Here is a 24043-nt window from a genome sequence, read left to right on the forward strand (position 1 = left end):
AACTGTTTCCGCATTACAACAGAAGCCATTTTCTACAGTCTTCCTTATTTCCAGCCTTGGAGTAAAAGCCAGTTGGTAACAAGGAACATAAATGGTTTTCCTGGATTGGCTGCTTTCCAAACACCAACCAAAAGCATGTCAAGTAGCATTGTGTCCACAAATATGTTAGTCTGCGAATAGGTGAGGATACAGTGCAAAAATAAAGTCCAAAAGAAAATGTGTGTCCTAATTACAATATTTCTGTCCAGAGGAATGGGTCAAAATTCCAGAAAACTTACTTAAGATGCTTGATTAGGACTGCAAATAATGTTAGTTGTCAATTATTCTATTTATTTATCTGATGATTAATCGATTAATTGAATAAAAATCGTCACATTCTGCATATTTGTCAGCTAAGCCTTTTTCATACATTAGAAATGACTAAAATATTGAAAGAAACAAATATTTTACAGAATATTACAGGTGAAGCTAAACTGTACCACTTCAGAAGTTTTTTTGGAAAACATAGATCCAGACAAGGTATTGTTATTATTATTTCTTAAATGCAAGAAGTATAAATTTCGGTACAATTTTGACTTAATTGCTGCTCTGAGAATGTTGCTCTTCCAGCAATTTGCCTTTTTTCAGAGTCTGTATACTAACGTTAACCATTAATTGATTACTAAATTAGTCGAGGATTATTTCAAGAATCAATTAATCATGATTAATCGTTTCAACCCTTTGCTTGTGGAAAGACACCAACAACATCTGACCCAATCATACAGCTTAAAACATCATTCATATCGGAAAATTAGCTAATCAAAGTATCTGATTTCAACTATATTCATAGAAGCCCAGCTTAGAAATATGCATTAAAAATGTTTTACAATCTGGAATATTTTTCTACCTGCTGTCGTGGGTGTAGGTCTGAGGAGGAAGAACAGGAAGTTGGGTCACAGGGCTGTGATGGGGAGCTGGGTTGGGCTGAGCAGCAGAGGGGTGAGGTTCTACTGGCGCTGGGTTGGACTGGGAGGCTGCAGCGTTGGGCTGGACCTTTGGGCTGTGCTGTTGAGCCATGGGGCTCTGCTTCTCTGAGGCCGTCGCCGACGGAGGGTTGCTGAGCTCTGCGAATAAAAAAAAGACAATTTGAGAAAATACTGTAATATACGACGGCGTATCAAAGCCAGGCTAAAAAAAATTAATAAATAAAATTATGAGGATAAAGTCATAGTAACACAAGTATAAAGTTGTAATGTTAGGAGAACTCTGAAGTCTTACAACTGCGGTAAAATGTTGAGTATTTTGTGAAATTGTACTTTGTTTTTTGGTTTTACAAATAACAAAAAACTTAATCTGTTAATATGTCCTGTCACTTTAAATCCAAACAAGCTGTTGCTGGCTACAACCCACAACCCGACGTTTACACTCGCACCTGAAAATGGCAGCAAACAGATGCGCAATTATAAAATCATACATCTTTGAAAAGCACAACTGGAGCCTCCTGTACAACCAACAAGAAAGCAGCAAGTGGTTTCAATCAACAACAAAACGGTTGTCTTTTCCAGCAGCCATTGTACAGCGCATACAGCGGTAAAACTAGCTGACCAAGGGTGCTGGAGTTCTGCTTTGGTTGCTAGGTAACAGGCAGAACTCTACTGTGGTTGTTAGGTAACAGGCTGGCTTCTCTGATTTGTGACTTGACATTTGGAAGGTTTTGGAATGGGTCATTTTCCAGGCACCAAAAAAATATGATTACCTTAAAAAAAAGCTGAGTGGTTATTTTAAGCAGTTGGGTTGTTTTTAGAAACAGTCGAGACCCAAACGGAAGTAGAAAAACATACGTGTGAATTTAGCATAACACTAAAAGACAGTACACAGTTCTTTACAGGAGAACATTTCCTGAATGTGTGTTGATGTTTTCTTACCTTCCTGTGGGATGATCCTCAGAGTGACACTCAGGCCGGCGTCCTTGATCAGCTTGACGATGTCGGCGTGCGGCATGCTGACGATGGACTGGCCGTTGACCGCCAGGATCCGGTCTCCCACCTTCAGCTTCCCGCTGCGGTCGGCCGGGCTGCCCTCAATGATCCGGCCGATTTTGTGGGGCACAGCTGTTGGGTTTGGATGCAGGTGAGTATGTAGCCGAAAGGACTGCTCCCGTCTCTGCCAGCAGGAACTTCACCGCCTGAATGAGTGAGCGTGGCTCTGCCTCGCTCATTTTGCCTTTCACTGCAAGCTTACGTAAGAAATCCGGGATATTTTCATGCATGTGGGCGAAGCGCTGATGCTCGCAGCAGCCGGGTGAAGATGTGTGTGACTGACATGCGGTGGGAGGGTTTGGATTATTGATGAGCGAGACGGAGACCTGCTTCATTTTTATTCAGCCGGAACCAAATTCCCGAAGTTCTCCGACCTCTAGGCACATTTTACAATATGAAAGTTTACCATGAATTTACAGCAGCATGGATCCTGGACAAACCAAAAACTTAAAGAAAGTACGGCTGCAACCAACAATTATTTTCATAATCAATTATTCTATCGATTATTCGGACCATTAGTTGATTAGTCATAGAAAAATTAGGCAGATTTTTCATTTAACCTCTTCAGTTTATCTTATACAATATTAGAAATACATTAAACAATGCAAATAAAAAAATTACATTTATTTTTTAAATAAAAAAAATATTTTAATGTCTAAAATGCAATAACAGAAAATTCGTTTAGGGAACTCTTGGTCAATGGTAAATTAATTAACTAATTTTTGCATTTTCCAATTAATGGATGCTAAAATATCCATTTTAGAAGTTGTGGGTAAAACATATTTAAAAAGGTTGTTTTTTTTATTTTAAATGCAGAATGTGTATGTTTTTGTTAATTACTGCTCTGACTGTGTTGTTCCTTCTGAAAATTGCCTTTTAAAAGTCTGAACACACCAGTTAATGATTAATCGATTGCTAAATTAGTTGGTGATTATTTCAATAATCTATTCAATACAATTAATCTAATTAATCGCTTCGTACCCGAGTCTGTATACTCCAGTTAGCGATTAATCGAGGTAAATTAGTTGGCCATGACTTTAATAACCACTTCAATATGGTTAATCGTTTCATGAATCGAGAAGTCTGAGACTGTCTACTCTAGTTAACAATAAATTGATTCAACACAATTCATCCGATTAATCATCTTATGCCTGCCGGTGTATACTCCAGTTAACGATTAATCAATTACTAAACTAGTCAAAGACTATTTCAATAATCAATTCAACACAATTAACCAATCATTTCATGTCACATATGTGAGTCTGTATGCTTCAGTTAAGGATTAATTGATTGCTAAATTAGTTGACTATGATTTCATCAATTCAACAAGATTAATCGTTTCATCCCACATGAGGAGTTTGAGCCTGTAGTTGTATTTAAGTCTGCGATTAATCATTTTAGCTCAACAAGGAAGGAGCTAAATGAACAGAGGACATTCGCTCTGCATTCATAGATTAAAGTGTTCCCTCAAGGTAGTCCAACAAAAGAAAAGATATTTCTGTGGATTTTAGCCAAATGCTGTTATTTTATTGGGTCCTTTGATGCCTTCCAGATTATTTCAGCAGTTTAAAATCTAAAGCTTTAAATTTTAGTGAACTTTAGTATTTTTCATATTTCAAGGGCTGGGAACTCCGGGAAGTTAAATAAGAACATAAAACCGTAACTGGACTCACTGTTGGTTGCAGCCGTTTCGGGCCGGTTGAGCGAGCTGATGATGACGAAGCCGAAGCCTTCGCTCTCCTTCCTGCTGATCGTGACGTCACTTGGCTTCGCGTTGGCGGCGGACGTCCCGTCTGACGCAGCGGAGGCGTTGCCCGGGCCGCTGTTGGCAGCCTGGCCGGTGCTGTTTGCGTACGTGTAGTCGCTGTGAGGCGAGCTGTGCTGCGTGGAGGCGGAGCCTGGACTGCGGCTGTTTTCTGGACACGACTCACCTGCAGGGGGCGGTAGAGATCTTAATTTGTTTAATGATTAATCACAATCCACGACAAGATGACACTTTAATAACGTAAATTCCCTTTCTAATAAATAAAATTACTTTAAATTACTGGATAGATTTCAGAAAAGTAAGTAAATTTTTATTTGTAAAATGTTTTGGAAATTCTTTCTGTTCACCAATAGCGCTGAAACGAACAATTATTTCAGCTTGTGATTATTCTGACGATTAATCTGACCATAAAAACTTATTTTTTTAATTGAACCACTTAGGCTTATTTCATACAATATTAGAAATACATAAGGAAATGAACATTTTACAAAATTTGAGCCAGATGAAGCTAAAACTATGACACTTGAGATCAAAAATAGATTAATCATGATTAATTCGATTAATCATTTCAGCCCTCCACTACATACAGTGATAAACAAAAATAGTTTTTAAAAATAAAGCTCAGAAAGTCTCAACAAAGTAACAGCCAGCTAGAGAAGAGGTTTGCGAACTTTACGGCATTTCTGCTTTTTGTTTCTGGTCCTACTAAATTTTTTTCTTGTTTTTAAAAATCCTGTTTGAAATAAATAAATCAAATAAAAAGAGGATGGCTCTTTTTTCTTGTGGGATGAAAAATGATGCAAAAACACAACAAAACAAAACAAAAAACCACATAATCTCCAACAAGCAGATTTAAAATCATATTGGTACACCTGCATTTCCATATTTAAAAACATTAGTTAGTTCTTTATCAGAGTCTCCTAATGGCCATCAGGCTTTGAAAGCTGTTTGTTCTACCCCAGAAAATGTAGCTATTATGTTGCAAGTAATGGACAGGATGAGTTTCATCAAGACTTTTCCAGTCGTAAACACCGCCCACATGTTGAATCGCCCTCTTTTCCCAACCAGTGTGGAAAGAGTTCTCGTGAAAAGGAAAATAATGGCCAAAAATGTGCAAAATCTGGAGTAGTGGGTGGAGGCCGGGTGCAGAGAGCAAAGTCTGACACTTGGTAAAGTGCCGGTGGGAGTCAGACGATTAGATTGGAAGTTGGGGTCAGAGAAGAGGTCAGGCATGAGTGAGACGGCAGCTTTTGGTGGGAAGAGATTGGCAGGGAGGGCGAGTGGAGTGGGACGGGTTGAGCTGGTGAGAAGAGCGCGTGCGTGTTTGTGGGAAGGTGTTGAAGATGAGATCGGAGGAGGACAGGCCGACTCAGACTCGGAGCTAAAGAGGTTTTAGGAATCAGAGAGAAGTGTTTGTTTTAGGGCGGAAGTGTGATTTAGGCTTTTTTTATTTAAAAAGGCGCCTTGTTATGCAAAATTCACATTTTGGACGTTTTTATTTTTCTTCCGTTTGGGTCGCAACTGCTTAAAAAAAACAACAGTTTTTTTGGTCATAACTTAATGTGTTTTGGTGTCTGGAAAACAAACGGTTTCAAAAATATTCTAATTGTTGAGCCACATTCAGCTGGCAATGTGCCGTTACCTAGCAACCCTTGTGAAGCTCAGCTGTTACCTAGCAACCCAGGGGAGAGATTTTTAATTCTGCTTAAATAAAGATAATTTATATTAATAAAACAAAGTGCAGTTCCAGCACATTTGGTCAGCTGGTTTTACTGCTGCATTCGGTGTACAATGGCTGCTGGAAAAGACAAGTGTTCTGCTGTTGACCTACCATCCAGATCCACCTACTGCATTATTGTTGGTTGTGCAAGAGGCTCTACTAATGCTTTTTAAAGATGTGTTTTTGTATAATTGTGCATCTGTTTGCAGCCATCTGTATGTGTGAGTGTAAATGTTGAGTTGAAGAAGCAGCTTATTTGGATTTAAAGCGACAGAGACCATAAAACAGCTCATTCTGAAAGGAGCTCAAAATAAGCAAGAACTGTCTAGAACAGTGGTTCTTAACCTTTCTTGAGGTACCGAACCCATCAGATTCATATGCACATTCACTGAACCCTTCTGTAGTGATAAATAAAATATGTTTTTTTCCCCCCAATTTCAAGACATAGGGGTGACCCAACTAGACTCTGGTTGGGTCACTCCAAGATCACCAAGTCTTCTTAAAAGGTAGAGTCTCTGAGAACAGTTCTTCAAAATATAGTCAGTGTTTTCAGCAAAGCTGAGCTGACTGTCCAGGAACGACCCAAGGTATTTAAAATGTGCCACAGTTTCAACAGGTTGACCATCGAGAGAAACTGGAACCACTTTAAGGTCTTGTTTAGATCATTTAATTAGCTCTATATTCTTAAGAGAATTAAAAATTAATAATAAATAATACAGACTTTGCGGTATTCTGATTTAGTAATGTAATTATATTAGTTGTGTTACCACCCCCACGCCACTAGAGGCAGTAACAACCCCGAAAAGATGCGATTAAGGAGCAGATTTAGAAGTACACTGAAAGCTACAGATTTGGTAAAAACTGTGAGTTTTGCTGAAGTTAATAAAGACACAAGTTCAAATCCATGCTGAGAGTGGAGCTCCTTCAATCAGGGCTCCTCCGCAGCTCTGATTGGCTAAGCAATGTAACGTGATCCTCTGATTGGCTAAATAATGTAACGTGATCCTCTGCAGCAAGTGATAGCAAAGTGGGGCGTCATCACGACTTTACACAAGTTATTTAATGTGTCTTTACCTCCACGGCAGAGGCTCTGCCGAACCCCTGGGGTTCGATCGAACCCAGGTTAAGAACCACTGGTCTAGAAGGTCTGGGTGATAAATTGATTTTATCAAAAAATTAACTGCATCTAAACATCTGAAATAAAATTATTTCTTTACTGGCTGAAAGAAGACTTTAGTCTTTGCAACTCAGGTCTATTTCTCTGTGATAATCTTCTAAATTTCAAATAGCCCTAAAATGTTGTTAGTGCACACAGCACTTGTGGTAAAGAACTGGTAAAGAACTTGTTTGATTTCCATGTATTTTGTATTATTTTAAAGCGCAGAATCCTTACTTTCAGAATCTGTTAGTGACTGAAAAGGTTTGAGAAATGACAGGCAGAGGAAGAGAAGAAGCTGTAAAGCCGTCCAGCTCTTTACCTCCGGCCTGCGTCCTCCTCCTGATGACCAGGTTGACTTGTCCGTTGCGCCCCGCCGCGTGCATCAGGTCGATGACGTATCTGTGCGCCTTCCCCACCACTGGGATCCCGTCCACGAACAGCAGCTCGTCTCCTGGCCGTAATCGCCCGTCTAGATCTGCTGGACTCTTCTCTATGATGGCTCCAATAAGAATCTGTTCATTTTGTTCCATGACACCGGGAGTTAAATGAATGGATTCTTGGCATTATGTTGAAATGAGTAGATGGTAGAGTGATTGTTATTCAGTAATAAAGTATTAGTTTTCTAAACTTGCATACAGTGCCTTTGAACTTTTTCACATTTTATTGCGATATTAGTGACAGACTAATACAAAACAGCACATAATCCGTCTACTTTACGCTGATACTAAAGAGTAGCTACATGGAAACATTCGCATTCGGGCAAGTCGTAATCAATAATCCAATGTTACTACTGGCGGAAACAACAAAGAAGACAACAGGAAGTGGTAGGAGGATGTTTTTCAATTAAACTTTTTCACATGTGATTTTAATTGCGCTTCTTATTTAATGTAAAATGTCCCGTTTATATCAACAAAACTTTGCAAACATCTCTGGTGAAAACACAACCAGTAAAATCCATTCAAACCAAGTGGGCCAACTAAAACAATAGAGTCCAACTGAGTGGAGTTTAATCTCAGTAGCATAAAAATACCGTCTGCTGCAAACTGAGGGCCATTTTGGCACACTGGAAAACCTTAAGCGTTTTATTTTTATTGCACTATACTAAAGTTATTGTCTTAATATGTTTATATAAAGTACACAAAAATACTTTTTTACTCATAAAAGTATGTTCAAGTAGTGCTACTCTTACTTAAGCACAATTTTAGGGTTCTCTACCGAACTGAGTAGTGCTGGATAGAAATTCAAACCATCATTTTCAGATGTTTTATTTTGAAAACCATATTTCCTTTTCATTTATATGTTATTTGTTTAAGTCTGTCAAAAAAAAATCCCAATAAATGTCACTACAGTTGGTGGTTGTAATGTGGCAAAATGTGAGAAAGTTTCTTTAAGTCACTGTATGTTGTGGGGATCCCATCAATAGCAAGCCAGCACGCTCTCAGGGCTAAAGGTCAGGGGTCAGGGGTTAGGGACACACAGTGGGAGTGGAGTGGATTAGAGAGTAGAAAATGACAGGGTTTCACACCCATCGCCATACGAGCCTTCTCACGTGTCTCCACACTCACAGGCTGCCCGGCCTCATCACCGCCCAGCACCCGAAAGCCAAACCCAGACTTCTGTCTGCGCAGGTGGACCTCGATGTCCTGGTACTCTGCTCCTTTAACCAAAGAAAAAAACACGTTAAATCATGTCTTTGGGGGCAGCTTTGTAACTGAAGCGTTACTGTAACCCATTCTTTCAGTAACAACCTAATAACATTGCAAAAACAAACACCAAGAGTAATAAAAAAGGGTCAGACAAACCCACTATTCATAAAATATAAACTGTTAAAATTTGCTAACAGTTACAATCTTGTTTAAAGGCAAAAATAATTTCTTCCTAGAAAATATTCAAATGTTTTTCTTAAATAAGGGAAAAATGTGACAAGAAATGAACAAGAAATGCTTTTGTATATACATGGAATTATTCAAATAAACAGTTTAAAACATCATTTAAGAAGACGTTTTATCATTTTAATCTATTCACACCTCCACAAATTAATGTTTACACTCACACGTGAAAATGGCTGCAAATTGATGCGCAATTACACAACTTTACATCTTTGAAAAGCAGAAGTGGAGCCTCCTGTACAACAAACAAGAATGCAGCAAGTGGCTTCTGGATGGTAAGTCAACAAAAAAACACTCGTCTTTTCCAGCAGCCATTGTAAAGTGGTAAAACCAGCTGACCAAACAGGCTGGAACTCAGCTTGGGTTGCTAGGTGACGGGCTGAGGTTGCTAGGTAACGGCGCAATGTGGATAAGTACAAAGTTACATTAAATCCAGACTAAAAACCCACCTGTTTAGTTGCTTTTTCCATTATGCACATTTTGGTGCATAATGGATTTTTGTTTTTTCAGTTGTTGATTTTTGTGTTTCTCTGAACTAAAACTCTTTGAACTGCCTTGTTGCACATTTTATTAATCGACTGAAGTGACTTAACATTTTGAAACAGCTCACTTTTCAGACACCAAAAAGCATTAATTGATTGCCAAAAACTGGCTGCGTGGTTTTTTTGAAGCAAGGGAGAATCAAATGGAAGTACAAAAACATGGCATTTTGTGTAATACGTCCCATTTAAGAATACACACAGAGATTATATTTACCAGTAGAGTCCACAGGAAAAACGGTTCTTGGTTGAACAGGTTCTGGGCAAAAAGAGAAAGAGAACCAAAGCAATGAGACAGAGACATCCACAAACAGATGCTCCCATATAATCCTGAACTCCGCCGTCAGCACTAATGTCATCGCAGAATCTCAGCATCATCCATAAAGTCAGGAAATGCTTACAGAGAGTAATACAGCTCTTCATTATTTACAACGCAAGGTGGAATGTAAGCACTGATCTGCAGTCAGGGGCGTCACGCTAAGCCGCGATCCGCAAAGCGCCGGGGCAAACCCGGCCACAGACAAGAGGCTGCGAATGAAAAATTTATTCCAATTGTATCCGTTTTAATCATAGCGGCGCTCTGCTGGGACTCGGCAGGGATGATGAGAGACGAGAACCTGACACAGATGTTACCCCACCAACAGGATTACCAGAAAACAAACGGTTTACAACCAGAAAAACCCCCAGAAGGTATCGTAAATATAAAATACAGGAGAACAATTCTCACCTCATTTGTGTTTTTGATTGCTAAAACAGGCTAGAACAAGTTTAAAAGCTAAAATGAGAGAATATACACTGCAAAAACACAAAATGTATTCTAGAGCATATATGTAGGAATATACTGTGGGAAAATGTCTTGTTATAAGTGAAATAATCTGCCAGTGGAACTAGCACTTTTTCATCAATATTAAGGAATGTTTGACTTGTAACAAGTCAAAAAGTTACCTGTAAGCTAGTTGTATGTTATTGCAACAGTGCAAAGACATTTGCACGGGAAAAGTACGATTTTGTGTTTTTGAAGTGTATATTTATTCCTTTTAGCCAAGTAAGGATTTACACACACTGTAAAGTACCTCTGTCAAGCTTCCAAGTAAAATAGTCATAAAAACCTTAATTTTAGCTCAGAGATGACACAACCACCACAGCATTAATTTTAAAACATAAAAAGGAGATTTAATAATTAATCCACCTGACTTCTAGCAGTTTTTAAAAACCAGCATCAAAAAGATACCATGTCAGATCACAGGAGCTGCTTCTCCACACATTTTTAAGGCGACACACAAAACTACCACAAGTGTTTCTTCCTGCATTTTCCCACCATATTTATTGAGAATATTTTTGAGAAGCTAAATCAAATCATCCCGTTAAGTTAAAATCTTACTTGTAGATTTACAAAAGCATGAAATCCTTGTGAAATAGTCTCTCTACGTAGACACACATAACATGCTTTATTCTGCTTATAACTCCTACAGGACAAAAATATATGATATTGCAACAAGAAAATTACCTTTTTAGTATATTACAAGTCAGAGAGTTATGTTACTGCTGTACTGTATATTTTAGGTGTGGAAGAGATCAACTGTGTTTATTCATGGATGCGTTTCTGCAGAACCGTTTATCAAAATGAAGTGAAAAGATTTCCACAAAAACACCACGATGTATTACATTTTACAAGCAACCCGGCTACAGTTAAAATTACACATTTTAAAGTGAATTAAACTGATTAAAAAGCTGTAATACAAACAAAACAGCAAACCATCTATATGTCAATATATAAAAAAAAGCTACAATCCAAATAAACGCCTCCATGAAAACATTCATGTTCATTCGTGAAGCAAACACTAGAGATGAGTTCATGAGGTTAGCCAGCAGGACAAAAATACATGGTGACAAAATATTAAAAACGCTTCGTCTCATCCAGCCCACAAAGTCAAAAAATGTCACCTTCATCCACTGATGGTTTTTCTTCCTGTTTTCTTTTCTTTTTCGTTTTTTCAGGGCTACTAATGTGCCATTAAACTTCGTTTGGTTCCTCTAGCTACCAGGAAAAAAACTTGCTAACAAAACATAACAAAACAAAAAAGATTCAACATCCTCCTTTTCTCCAAACCACAATGCAAAAATTTATTTTTCTTTCTCCATTTCCTTTTTATTCTGTTTTTCTGTGTCACTAGCAAGCCCGACAAATAAAAAAACTAATTTGCTAGCAAAACAAAATAGATGCTACCCTTCCACTTAGCCAGCCCACAACACCAACAAATACATCACTTTTTTCCACTGATTGCTTTTCTTCTTCTATTTTCTTTTTATTCTGCTTTTCTGGGTCACTAAATTGTTACTAAACTTCTTTTGGTTCCTTTAGCTAAAGATGCTACCCTTCCTCTTATCCAGCCCACAATGCCAAAAAATATAAAGCTTTTATCCACTGATTGTTTTTTTTCCCTGCATTTTCTTATGATTTTGTTTTTGTTGGGTCATAATGCACATTACAACTCAGAATGTGCAGTTTAATGTATCAGTAAACTTTTTAATGGTCAATACACCAGTCTCTGTGAAAGTGCGGTCCAAAAAAATGACCTAATAATGCAGAAAAACACCATCCAAAGTTAATCTTTGCAATTTTATTTATATATTATGGGATATTTTTTAATTTTCCACAAATGAGGCTGAACATGCAGCTTTGGAGCCCCCTAGTGGCCAATAGCAAGAAACAGCCCAGCGCCTCAGTTATTGGTCGGATTTCATAGTCGGTAAAAACTGCTGTATATTTGCCTTTCTGTCTGTTTTCTGTTATTTATGCATTAGGAGGAAAAGATTTCCATCCTTCATACCTACAGCAGGTACCTGTGTGTTTTCACCTGCAGTAAAAGCTCCAGTACTTACGCCTACTCTCATAGATAGCCATGGACTTCTCAAAAAGGTCATAGGGGTCAGGTTTGACCAGTGCCAAGGCCTCGGAGGCCGAGTCCGGGACCGAGGCCATGTGAAGATGGGGTGTTGGGAAGGGGGCTCTGTGGGAGACAATGGGAGCAGAGCGGCTGGTCTGAGCGGGGCAGTTCTGGCCCTGCTGGGACTCCCACTGCTCCAGCACCTGCAAAGCACAGCGGCATGATGGGTCAGTGCTTCCTCTTCCTGTTCGTTTCCACATCTGATGTTTGATTTTAGCTCCATCGGTATGGTTAAAACACAAAAAGGAGACATGATCATTGGCTACCCCTGATTGATGCAAAACCTGTCAAGCTTCGGACATTCATACTAAACATTTCCCACTGTAAAAAATTACTACTGGCTTGTTTTTCTTTGGACTAGCTTGTAAAATCTCTGTACTGTGTTGTAAACATTTGCATTAATAATTTTTTAAAGTTCTCTATTCCTATTTATTGATTAATGCCAGAAGAAAAATGTTAATGAGAACCAGCCCACACACAGTTTTATCCAAAACAAGAACTATCATGCTGTTATTTGAATAAATTTGTCCAAGTTTTACTTTTCTGATAAAATAAAAAAAACATTCAATGTGGGAAAAATATTTTTCTTTAAAAAGACTAAAATGTTTCACAGAAGCTCCCACCATTCATCCACCCATCTGCTACTCTTCCTCTGTATTTATTATTTTAATAATTAATGTTGATTGTAACCAAAGAGGAGGTACTTCTTTATTACTGATACTCCTTTTTAAGAATATAATAAATACTATGAATGTATCACCAATAGTGAAAAAGCAGCCAAAGTCCAAAATGTTGGAAAAGATCCACTTTAATATGGCCGCCGTAAAGCACAACAGCAAAGAAATTATTAATGGTTTTAAAAATTATGTACAGTGATATGTGCTTTATTGGGCTAAATAATGATGAAACATCAACAAATAACACTAAACTTGTCAAATAATATGTATTGTTTTTATATTAGCTTTTTATAACAGAAACCTGTGAAGTTACTGACTTTTTCATGTCATTTTAGCAGAAATCCAAAGCTTGACAGATTTGTTGCGGCTGCTTTTGACTGGTTAGTAGTGAAAACTGTAAAAATCATTCAAGTGTGGATACGGCATTAAAATTAGCATGCTCACCCCTCAGCTCGTATGTTTGTCATTTTGACCATTAGCCACTTGAATTTCAAGATGGCTGCCGTTTTGCAGCCATTTTAGCCAGTTGTTGTACCAGTTTTTCAGTTCAGTGGTTTAGCATTAGCACAGCTAAGATTTTTGTTTTTTGAATTAGTGGTCAGTGAACCTAACGTTTTGGTTAGTCGTGGCCAACAACTACTGCCAATTTTAGCACAAACATATATTCTCTATTATAAACATGGCGGCCATTTTGAAAATCACCACCAGAAAAAGACGACACAGGATAAAGGAAATACATACAATTTCTGCGGTTTAAAATATGTAGGCTTTAATTGGACACCAAACGCATCCATCTAATTGTCGATTTTACTGCAACAATTTATTTTCCATGACAACAAAGGCGGCCATCTTGAAAAATCAAAAAACTCTTCAGTAAATAATTTATGTGTCCAGTTATTAGTGATTTGACACCAAAAGCATTCACCTGTGATAAACATTGGCAAATTTAGAGCAAAACTTTATTTTCCTTGACGACCATGGCAGCCATCTTGATTTTTTCCAAACAAATCAAGCTCCTGGGAGCATCTATCCACACCTGAAAGATTTTGATGACCTTTTCAATTATCTGCTGCAGTATTTATCGGTGTTTGGGGAAAGAGCTTAGAAAAACAACAAGTTAGTGAAATTAGTAGTAGAAGAAGCAGTTTGGCCTAATTTATTTAGGGAAAGACGAATAACGGCAAAAGCTTGTGTCTGTTTCCAAGGTGAAGAGAGGTGGGCGGTTTGGCGTTAATTTGAAAGAGAAACATCTTGAATTTGCGGCGGCAGCGACAGTTTCTCCAACACCAGTCAGTCTGAGCGGCAGCCTCAATGTGTCAGATGAGCCGGCCGCGTGAGTCACAGCAGGACAGCGAACAGACAGCCGAGACGACATTTTGACACGCCGGGAAGCGTCAAAGCGACTCGGAACGGAGGGAAAACTGAGACCGTATGACTGGCGCGTTCATCATCGGGAAGATACGGAGCAGCTGGTTCTGAGAGCCAATATTGGCTGCAGATATGAAATGCGCTTTCTGAGCTGACCCAAAACCGTTTTCTTTTACCTTTAATTAATCGGCATTATTCAGTAAAAACATCTGAAAATGCTGCAGCATTAACTAATGGTTACCTGTGACTTTCTGAATTTGCCAGACAAATTTAAATAGGCTTATCTGCAAACAAAGATTTGCTGGACGGAAAGTCCATCTGACAAATTAGCCGCTGCTCTGCTCCCACTCTGTTAGCCAAAGCCTCCATGTTTGACCCTGAGCTGTGGAAACCTAATTACACTCAACTCTGTTTTTCTCATTTTGTCACAGAACCACCACAAATATTAATTTTTTACGAAACACAAAATAATCCCTTCTTTTTGAGCTCATTTCAATTAAAAATCTTAAAAGTGTGGTGTACATTTCAGTTTTAAGCTCTCTTGATTCAGACCTTCACAGAAATTGATGCATTTTCTTCTTTGCAAAATATCCCAACTTGAGTCAAAATTGATTTAATGTGAGGGTGAAGTCAGATTTAGAGTTGGTCTTTGACTAGGCCATTCATTCATAGGATTTTTTAAATTGTAAATCACTCCATTGTAGCTCTAGCTATATGTTTAAGGCTACTTCAAAACAGTTTTTTCCCCAAAAAAGATTTGACACCACTTTTTATGACTTCATCAATGGCTTTCTTTCATCTTCATATCTTTTAAATTTGGATTTAAACTGACATTTAGTAATCAAGATAAATATTTTTCATTGCTGTGATTTAAAAAAAAAAATCTTTTTTTTTCTTTTTCCAAAATCTCTCTTTCTTACGTTTATTCAATGTTACATGCTGTTTTTATTCTGGTTTTTAATTATGTAAAGCACCTTGAAATGCCTTGCTGCTGAAATGTGCTATACAAATAAAATTTGATTGATAGATTGATTTAGTAACCCTTTTCACCACTTTTTACTGCCAAGCTTAATTAACCTTTCAACTACTTTTGCTGATTAATTGATTGACTTTTTAAGTCTACCTCTAGTGGTTCATGATCGTCAGGAAACAAACTCTCTTTGATACACATTTTTATACTCTATTTTTCTCACTTTGATGGCACAAAAGCAGTTGGTTAGATTTTATTTTTCAAGTATTTATTCAACAAATGACTAAATGAGGCTGAATTTACTTTTATTTATATGTAACAGGATTTTATTTTGACAATAAAATAAAAGTAAGGCGTTTATTTGTTCTTTTAATGGCGGATCGAGGTCTGTTGCTCTGCTCTTGGCAGTTGGTGGTTACCATAGCAACCAGTAACCGACAGCTCCGCCCCCTTTTTCCTGTTCCCAACTGCCGTTTGAATTAGAAGTAGAGCTACTGCTTGTCATTTGCTTTTCTGTTGCTTTAAAAAATGAAGTTTGTTGTTTTAATGTGTCAAAATGTGAGCTATAGCTATAGAAATACTTTTTTCCAAGTCAAACTACATTCAGTGTTTAGCTGTTATTTCCAGAGATGTCAGATTATACAGAGATGGAGCTGAATTAGCCAACAATGGAGGGATTTAAACGACAGGAGCTCTCTAAAAGCACCGGTTTGGGTTTCCGGATCTGGAAATGGGAACAACACGAGCCGGGTACAGGGACTGGTCAGAGCAGCGCTGGGAGGAAGTCCAGGCGTGAAATGGATTTATAAAAAAACAAGACGAAGAAAGAGAGAAAGGCGGAGAGAAACGTGTAGAGGCGTAAGAGCGTGACAAAAACAAACAGGGGAAAGTGTATCTGATCTAAAAAAGAGTTTGGTGTGTTATAAAGCTAACAGGATGCCTGGATTTGTTGCCTTTCATAACAATAAAGTAGAGTTTAATATCAGAAAGTGAGTTTTTAGTGGAGTTAGCGTGATGGAGGAGGAGGAGGAGAATAATCCTGATATCTGATGCTGTCAAATGTTACCTGTTTTGGAGTCTTCCAGGGTGAATAGTGACCTGAAATGTTGAGAACACAAAACATGCTTTAGGGTAAAAAAAATAAAAGAATAATGATTAAAAAAAACTGGTGAAAACATAAAAAAAACACATGAAAAGGCACATGTGGATGGGAGAACGGAAATAATGTGCAACAGGAGACGACTAATGAACATCTACACCGAAGAAACTCATAAGAAATAATTTCTAATTAGTGTGTTCACTGCAAAAACATACACAAGCTATTCATTTTGAGCTAGTTTCTTTTTTTTGTTGAGCTAGTTTCTTTTTCTATAAGACAAAGCTAGCTTAAAGTAACTTTTCAACAGGATATGAGAGCTTTGTTTTAAGTAATTCCTTAATATTGATGAAAACATACAAATCCCACCGATTATTTCATTTATCACGTCACATTTTTATTGACTTAAAACAACTTCCTACACCTTGCTGAAAAGTTCTGAATTATTTTCAGTGTATTAGACAAAATACTTGGTAAGATTTTTTTTTTTTTTGCAGTGTTTGACTTTGACTGAAGTATGAATATGAATAAAATCTGAGCTGAAGAGAAAAGTGTGGACAATTTCCCTAAAGCCTTCTTTGATTAATTTAAGGAGATTTGGAAACAACGTTAATTACATTTCTTTAATTAAATATCAACTGAACACTAATACCATGTTTATACTGCTATATCAGCTCCTAAAATAAGAAAAAAAGATGATAATAGACACTAAACTGCTTCATTAGGAGGAGCAGAACTGCAAAATGAGATAAATGTGAAAAAGTAAATTACAAATAAAGGACAGAAAACACATGAATGAAAATGAGAGGAAGAAAACTGAACAGAAACAGTGTAGGGTTGTGCTTATTTGAGGGATTTCTAATGTTTTTGCTTTTTCACCAATACAGAAAATAATTGAATTACTTGATTTTAAGATTTCTAAATTCAAAGCATGTTCTTCACCATCACCATTTATAAGTAAATAATATCAGCTGAGTGGGTTAACTTTTCTATCGAGGTAAAGTCCAGCTTGCTCATGAGGAGTCGGGAATTGCGTCAGATTCCTGGTCGATCCGTCACATTGGCTTCTCTTACTGTTCTTCCTTTTCTCTGCTCTGATTTCAGATCTGTGTTGATGTTCTTCTTCAGATTTAATACTCTTCCTCGTCTCTCAAGCATTTGACACAGATATTGAATTCTCTACAAGGCAGAACAAAAACATCCAGTCCGACTGAAAACCGCTCTGCAGTTTCTGCTTTAACCTCCAGGCCAACCGAACTCTGTGTAGAAAAGCTGTACATAGTAAAATTAACAGATGTAAATGTGGGAAAAGACACCAAATACCTGATCAAAACGGATTCTGGTCCAGGTAAAACGTCATTTGGGACCCACAGTAAATTATGAGTGGAGTCCATTGAATTCATAAAAGCCTCTGACATGTTATTGTTTACATCCGGAAACGCTGGAGAGCAAAAAGACGATTCTTTGACATGGTATCCACAGCTGCGGTGCCGCTGTAGTACAGCAATGTTAGCAATTCAATGCAGTGCACCACAGCAAAGGGAGAAATAACGTAGAAAAAATGTTAAAGAACAACTCAAAACCACTTTTTCATTCTCTCTGCGTCGGCTACGCTACACGCACACTTGCTGCCATAGCAACTGACAACGCCGCCAATTTATGTTTCTGGATTCAACGTCGAAAAACAAACATTTCCCACACGAAAACAGAACGTTCAGTCTCTTAGAGTATTATGTTTTCAGGCTTGGTGTTTGTTTGGCGTTCATTAATAAGTGATTGCTGTGTTAGATTAGCTGCTGCTGCTATTAGCTAAGCTAACACTGCAGTGTTTGATTAGCTAATTTAAACACATGCTCTACTGATAATCTGTTAGAGTTGGTGTTCAGGTCGCCTTTTTTAAAATATTTTAACCGAAATGAAACGCATAAAATTCCACAGCACATCTACATGTTACAGTTGTCATAGTCAAGCTAGCATAACTAGCATAACTGAACTACTTCCCTCTCCCTTTTTTTCTTAATTAAAACTTTTCCAGGTCTTATCTAGTTTTCGTAGTGCTGACAATTAGCAGCAAAACATTGCGTCTCTTTTTCTTTTACATACCAGGCGTACATTTAAGATTTAGCGTGTTATATTGATAACTTAACAGCTGAAACCAATGCTAGTCATCATTAGCGATCAACTTTTTGCCCTCCAGCAGGGAGATGAGGACGGATCTTGTGTGCATGACGTCATGCTGGAAGGGCTCCAGATTTTCTTCCAATGGAAACAATGAAGTTAGGAAATGAAACTGAAAAGATTTTGTTCATTTTCCCTGTTATGTTCCTGTAATTTTTGTTTTTCACGTTTGTTGCCGAGCAACCTCCCTTGTAGTGATTAGACTTTTCATGCGGCCACACGCTGACCGCACACATGTACAACCCGAGCCCTTCCATTAATCTTCTGCGCTCTCACTTCAAACATCAAGCTGTTCTTTCAGTTTCTGTGTTACCAGAAAGAACATTTAAATCAATCATTGATCCGTCAGCAGCGCCGGGAACGGAGAGGCAGAACGTAAACGCTGCGGCTTTCCCTTAACTGGGCTCGGTTTGTCACACAGCACAGCAAGGTAAAGGTTACACTTTCCTCTTTCCCTCTCCAATCCGTCTTGGGATGACCTTTCAGGAGGCATTTCACACATTTCTGCTGTTTGCAGCAACAACAAGCAGGAATCTACAAAAGAGAATTAGGCATACTGAAAAAAATATTTTTGTTTCCTGCACCACCGGGAAAATCTAGTCTTAAAACGCAACTCGACCAAGTTAATTTGGGAAAGACGAGAGCTCGGGTTTCCAAATTCTATAACAAGGAAGAAACACTTAGGTCATTATTTTAATGAACTTGCAAGAATGTTTGATTATTTAAAGTCAGAATTCTTAAAAAAAAAAAAAAAAAAAGTTGGAATTTTCAGTAAAATCAGAACTGAGAAAAAAGTCGGAATTCTGAGATAAAATTGGAATTCTGAGTAAAGAGTCAGAATTTATTTAACTTTTTTTGTGGCCTTAATTACCTTCCATAGGAATCTGTCTTGGTCACCAAAAGCAGCAACTAAAAGCAGGAAGTTGTTTGTCTTTAGTTATACTGACGGAACATGGAGAAAAAGCGCTTTATTTATCTTCTAGATTTAATTCTTCTCACTTTCTGCAAGTCACAAGCATATGCTAACACAGAAATCAAATTACGGGATGATTGCTTGCCAGTTGTCCCACCGAGAAGCTACTTGAACGGTGACAACGTAGGAAATAGCCAAAAGCTGCGTCTTTCAGAGCAACGCTGCTGAAACAAGAGGCCTCGTCAGATCTGCATATTTTCAGTTTTTCTGTCAGTAAATGAGAGAAATTCAACAGGACAACTACAGGAGACGGAGTGAGGTTTTTGCTTTGCGTGTTCCTGAGAAGGTCAATCACTAAAAAAGCCTCTTCAGAATACGGAGCGAGCAGCAGAACCAGAGCTGAGCCGCACCGACAGAGGAGAGGGCGCTACCAGGCGTCAGTGACCGACGCCGTCCACAGGGTGAAGTCCCTGTTAACTCAGGCATGGCAGACATTTAGTTGGACGAGAGTGTCACCGCGCCCCGTGGCAATAAGAGGAGAAAGTCTGGGCTGAATGAGCTGTCCGTGGCGCTGAAGGCTCTGCAGCGCTTATCAGACGTGTCAGCTCGGCTGCAGGGACACGGCAGAGTCCGGCTGACTCGCTGCTTTTCAGCAAAGTGCAGCTCTGGCCTGCAGAACCTTTCACAGAATGACGAACCTTAAGACGTTTCGGGTAAAACGGTCAAAATGTTTCTAGGGTTTGTGATAAAGTACACAGAAAAACAAAGACATAACATAACTTTGGGCTGGAACTTTGACGCATTCATGACGTAGATTTTAAGAAAAACGACAAATCTTGCTAATGGGAATTATTGAGGTTGTTTTAATTTATCATGAGATTAACTGATTTACTGCTTATGCAATGGATGATAAAGCTGCTTTTCTTGTCCCACTGGGTGTTAATTTCTGTTAAAAAACAATCTGATGGGACATTCGTTGTATTCAGGTTGTGCTAAAAGGCGTTAGCCTAAAATAGCAGCTAAATGCTAAATATGTAGCAGCAAAGAAGTTCCTGAAGCATTTGAAAGTTAAGCGGGTATAAAAGCACTTTGTTAGCTTATTTACTGTTTTTAGAAATAGTAATTAGCTTTGTTGTTGAGCTCATATGTCTATTTATTCAGTAATTTAGCAGCTAAATGGGTTTTTGAATTGAAAAAGTTGGTCGATGTATAGTTTAATTAAAATCCAATTAATTACAGACCCTACAATCAGCTAGATTAAAAACTGAAATTGAGTTCCACCATTACTCATAACCTGAAGCCGTTTTTTAAACATTTACACAATCGTGTGTTTTGGTCTTCATGATGTGTTTTCTGCACTCTGGTAACTCAATTAGGTGACATTCGGAGGAAATTGAGGAATTTATTCAAGTTTATCAGGTTAACGTGTCTGACTATTAAGGCTGAAACGATTAATCGTGATTATAAAAATCAACTAATTTAGTAATCGATTGATTGTTAAGTGGCATATACACTCAGAAAAAGGACATTTCCTGAAAAAACCCAACATATTCCAAGTTGTAAGCTAAAACTGTACAAAAAATATATAAATGTTGCATATATATATATATATATATATATATATACACACATTTTAGTAAATATGTTTTACCCAAAACTCCTCAAGTTAAATAAAACAATGATGCTATTACATTATTTAGGGAATAAAATGTTCATTTTCCTTTTTAAAAAACAGAATGGATTTTTAATTTGCTTCTTTTAATATTGTACATGTGAATAAAAAAACGCAAGTGGTTAAATAAAATATAGCATAATTTGTTTTACCCGACTAACCGAATAATCAATAGAATAATTTAGTAACCTAATCGTTAGTTGCAACCCTACTGAATACTAATACATGCCACAGTTGTTTGATTGTTTTGTTTTGTTTTGTAAAATAATAAAAAAAAACATTTTATTTTCCCTCCATTTAAAGTGTTTTGTGTCACATAACTTCACACAAAATGCTGGGTGTGAACACATTCAAAACCATTTTAACTAACTGCTTCAAAAGCAACAAAATCTGTTCTGATTCTCAATTTAAACAGTGAAAAAACATTTAAATCATGAATCTTTGTGTCTTCAAATGATGCTTAACGAGCGACGTCAATTTTTCCCTCAAAATACAAAGTTATAATTTGTACAATGATGCAGTTGTGGGCCTGATTGACACTGAAACATGGATCTGCATGAATAGATGCTTTAACCTGACAAAGCTGGATCTATGATTTATGGATCTAAATGCTGAGGGAGGTTTAATCAAATATGTGTTTAACTGAAAGCAGCCTGATTGCACAGACAAGGCAATAACAGTAGAAGTGATTGCATCATGTCAGAATGCTGATGTTCTTTCCTGAATATGCATACGAGGAAGAAAGTCTGTCTCCTTCACATGACAACCTGTGCAGAAAACAGATGTCTTCCACTTCTATCAGTTGCATTGTGCCTTTGTGCACAAACAAACCACTTACAAGCTGCAAACTGCTTGAATATGCATAATATGAGAGCTCAAAACACAGCCCAATTTATCAAACCGCACTCATGCAGTTAGTGGATGATCACTTCATTGTAATAAAAGCCACAACAGAAGCTCTTGATTTGTTTAAGAGGTGACTTTAGTTTTCGAGCTGCTCGTCCTACACGGGGAGGAGATGTCAAGCACAACTTTTAGCCCTGCGATCGAATTTTTAAGGCAACATGGCTGCCTGCCATCTGCTTTGTTTAAGAACCCCTGCCTGTCGTCTCCGGGCAGATATCGATCCCTGGCGGCACCTCCAAACATTCGGAGCTCGCAGGGAGAGACATGAGTGTGAACAAAGCTGAAAGGCTGTGATCTGCTGGCACAGAGTCCAACTCGTCTCTCTCTTCCTCCTATTGTTTTTCCACCATGTTGTGCATGAGCGTGGTAGATGGATCACTGTCTAGTTAAAACACGCTCGCTGCAGGGGGCTTTGTTTCTTTCCATGCAGTTCAGGAACCTCTTCACCTGATTCTCAGGTGGGAGGTCAAAGCAAAACCACTGATTCATGATGTATAATTCGCCTCTGGAAGCCTGCAGGTGGCGGCCATTGCTGGAGAAAGACGCTTAATAATGTAAAGAGTAGGGCTTAAACGATTAATCACGATTAATTGAAATAATCGTCAACTAGAGTAGTAATCGATTAATCGTTAATAGACTTTTAAAAACACCAGTTTGTTCAAGTAGGACACACACACAATTCAAAACTTAATTATTGCTTTTAAACTTAAAAACTAACATTTAAATTAGATTTAAGTCACTTTAAAAAATTAGGTTTTCTTTTTTTTTTAATTCTGTAACTATGTGTGTAACCTTTACCACATTTGTCAGTCTTGAAACTGAAACCATAACAATTTTTTTATCCAATTAATCAATTAATCACTCAAATAGTCAATAGAATAATTAATAATGAGTCGTAGCTCCAGTAAAGAGCTAATTCTGCAGTTATAATGGTCGGGAAAGCCACTAATGAAGCTGCGGGCAATCTTCATGTTCAGGCTCTATAATTATCAGTAATGAGGAGAAAAATCCATTATTTGTTGGGCAAAGGGAGGCAGGTCAAGATAAAATCCCAGGATGTGTGAGTGTGACATCTTCGAGTTTAACTGGAAGATGTGATAAGAAAAAGCCTCATTTCTTGACTGTTACGTCTCTAATAACTGTTGATATCGACACTTCTGGGCTTTTCAGAAAGAGAATAAGGGAAAATACACTGCTCAAAAAAATAAAGGGAACACTTAAACAACACAATATACTTCTGTGAAATCAAACTGTCCACTTAGGAAGCAACACTGATTGACCCAGCGAGGGTCCCTGTTGTCAATCAGTGTTGCTTCTTAAGTGGACAGTTTGATTTCACAGAAGTTTGATTTACTTGGAGTTATATTGTGTTGTTTAAGTGTTCCCTTTATTTTAATGAGCAGTGTACTTGATTTAGAGTTCAGAAAATTTAAATGTTAAGTGTACAAAACAGATTTAGGATTTCAAATTCATTTTAAAAGCAGAAAAGTAATTTTAAATCACTTCTCTGACAGAAACGGTTGATTATTTTAAATTCAAATGACAGAAAATATTCTCAAATTAAATTGTCGCCCAGTCCATTGACTCTCATTTTCCCCTCTTAAAATGAGTGTGTAGATTTTTAATCACCTGACAGAAAGTACAGAAAAATAAAAATCTCATTTTATATTTAAACTTCCTGATTTTTTGGAACAAACTCAGTTCAAGAGAAACATCTTGTTGCTATCCGCTAACAATCCTCACCTCTGGTGCTTTTTAGGCCACTAATGCTGGACATTTAAGAGTGTGTTGCCATAGCAACCGCTCCATTAAAAAAACCCCACCAAGGTCCCTGAATTTGGGAGTTAAGGAAGCATGAAAGCTGTCGGTGTTTGCGAGCACGGATGAAAGCAAAGAGGTGGTTGCCTGAAAAACATTGCGATGAGCGGCGCGCCAGCCGCCTAGCTGGCAAATATTTGCAGGATGCAGCCAGAGATTTATGAGTGATGGCGGCTCTGCGGCCGGTATCAGCCAGAAGCCAGGTGGCCGGCTCCGTTAGACACGTCCAGATTTATGAGGACGGTGGGAAGGAAGGCAGAAAACAAGAAAACCGGTTCAAAACAACGAGAAAAACAAGGACCTGAACTGTTATAGAGCAGAGATAAAAGGACATTTTTGGCTTTTAAAGATTAAATTTTTTGCACTCCTTGCATTTCCATAGCGATAGGTGATGTCAGCACAACCGA

General features: G+C 37.9%; 1 protein-coding gene across 2 annotated transcripts in view; it reads right to left on the reverse strand.

Annotated features, from left to right (window-relative positions):
- The window catches only part of magi2a (membrane associated guanylate kinase, WW and PDZ domain containing 2a), a 241119-nt gene that overhangs the window by 12034 nt on the left and 205042 nt on the right, over positions 1–24043 (reverse strand). For both annotated transcript variants that reach the window (XM_081604010.1, XM_081604011.1), the window contains exons 12-19: positions 16120–16151; positions 11974–12181; positions 9308–9349; positions 8204–8319; positions 6982–7174; positions 3692–3949; positions 1905–2090; positions 887–1103 (exon numbers count right to left, since the gene is read on the reverse strand). In XM_081604010.1, coding sequence (XP_081460136.1) covers positions 887–1103; positions 1905–2090; positions 3692–3949; positions 6982–7174; positions 8204–8319; positions 9308–9349; positions 11974–12181; positions 16120–16151 — 1252 coding nt within the window. The remainder of the gene's footprint in view (positions 1–886; positions 1104–1904; positions 2091–3691; positions 3950–6981; positions 7175–8203; positions 8320–9307; positions 9350–11973; positions 12182–16119; positions 16152–24043) is intronic.

This window comes from Poecilia reticulata, chromosome 23, assembly GCF_904066995.2.
Source record: "Poecilia reticulata chromosome 23, P_reticulata-male-v2, whole genome shotgun sequence".
Taxonomy (NCBI): Eukaryota; Metazoa; Chordata; class Actinopteri; order Cyprinodontiformes; family Poeciliidae; genus Poecilia; species Poecilia reticulata.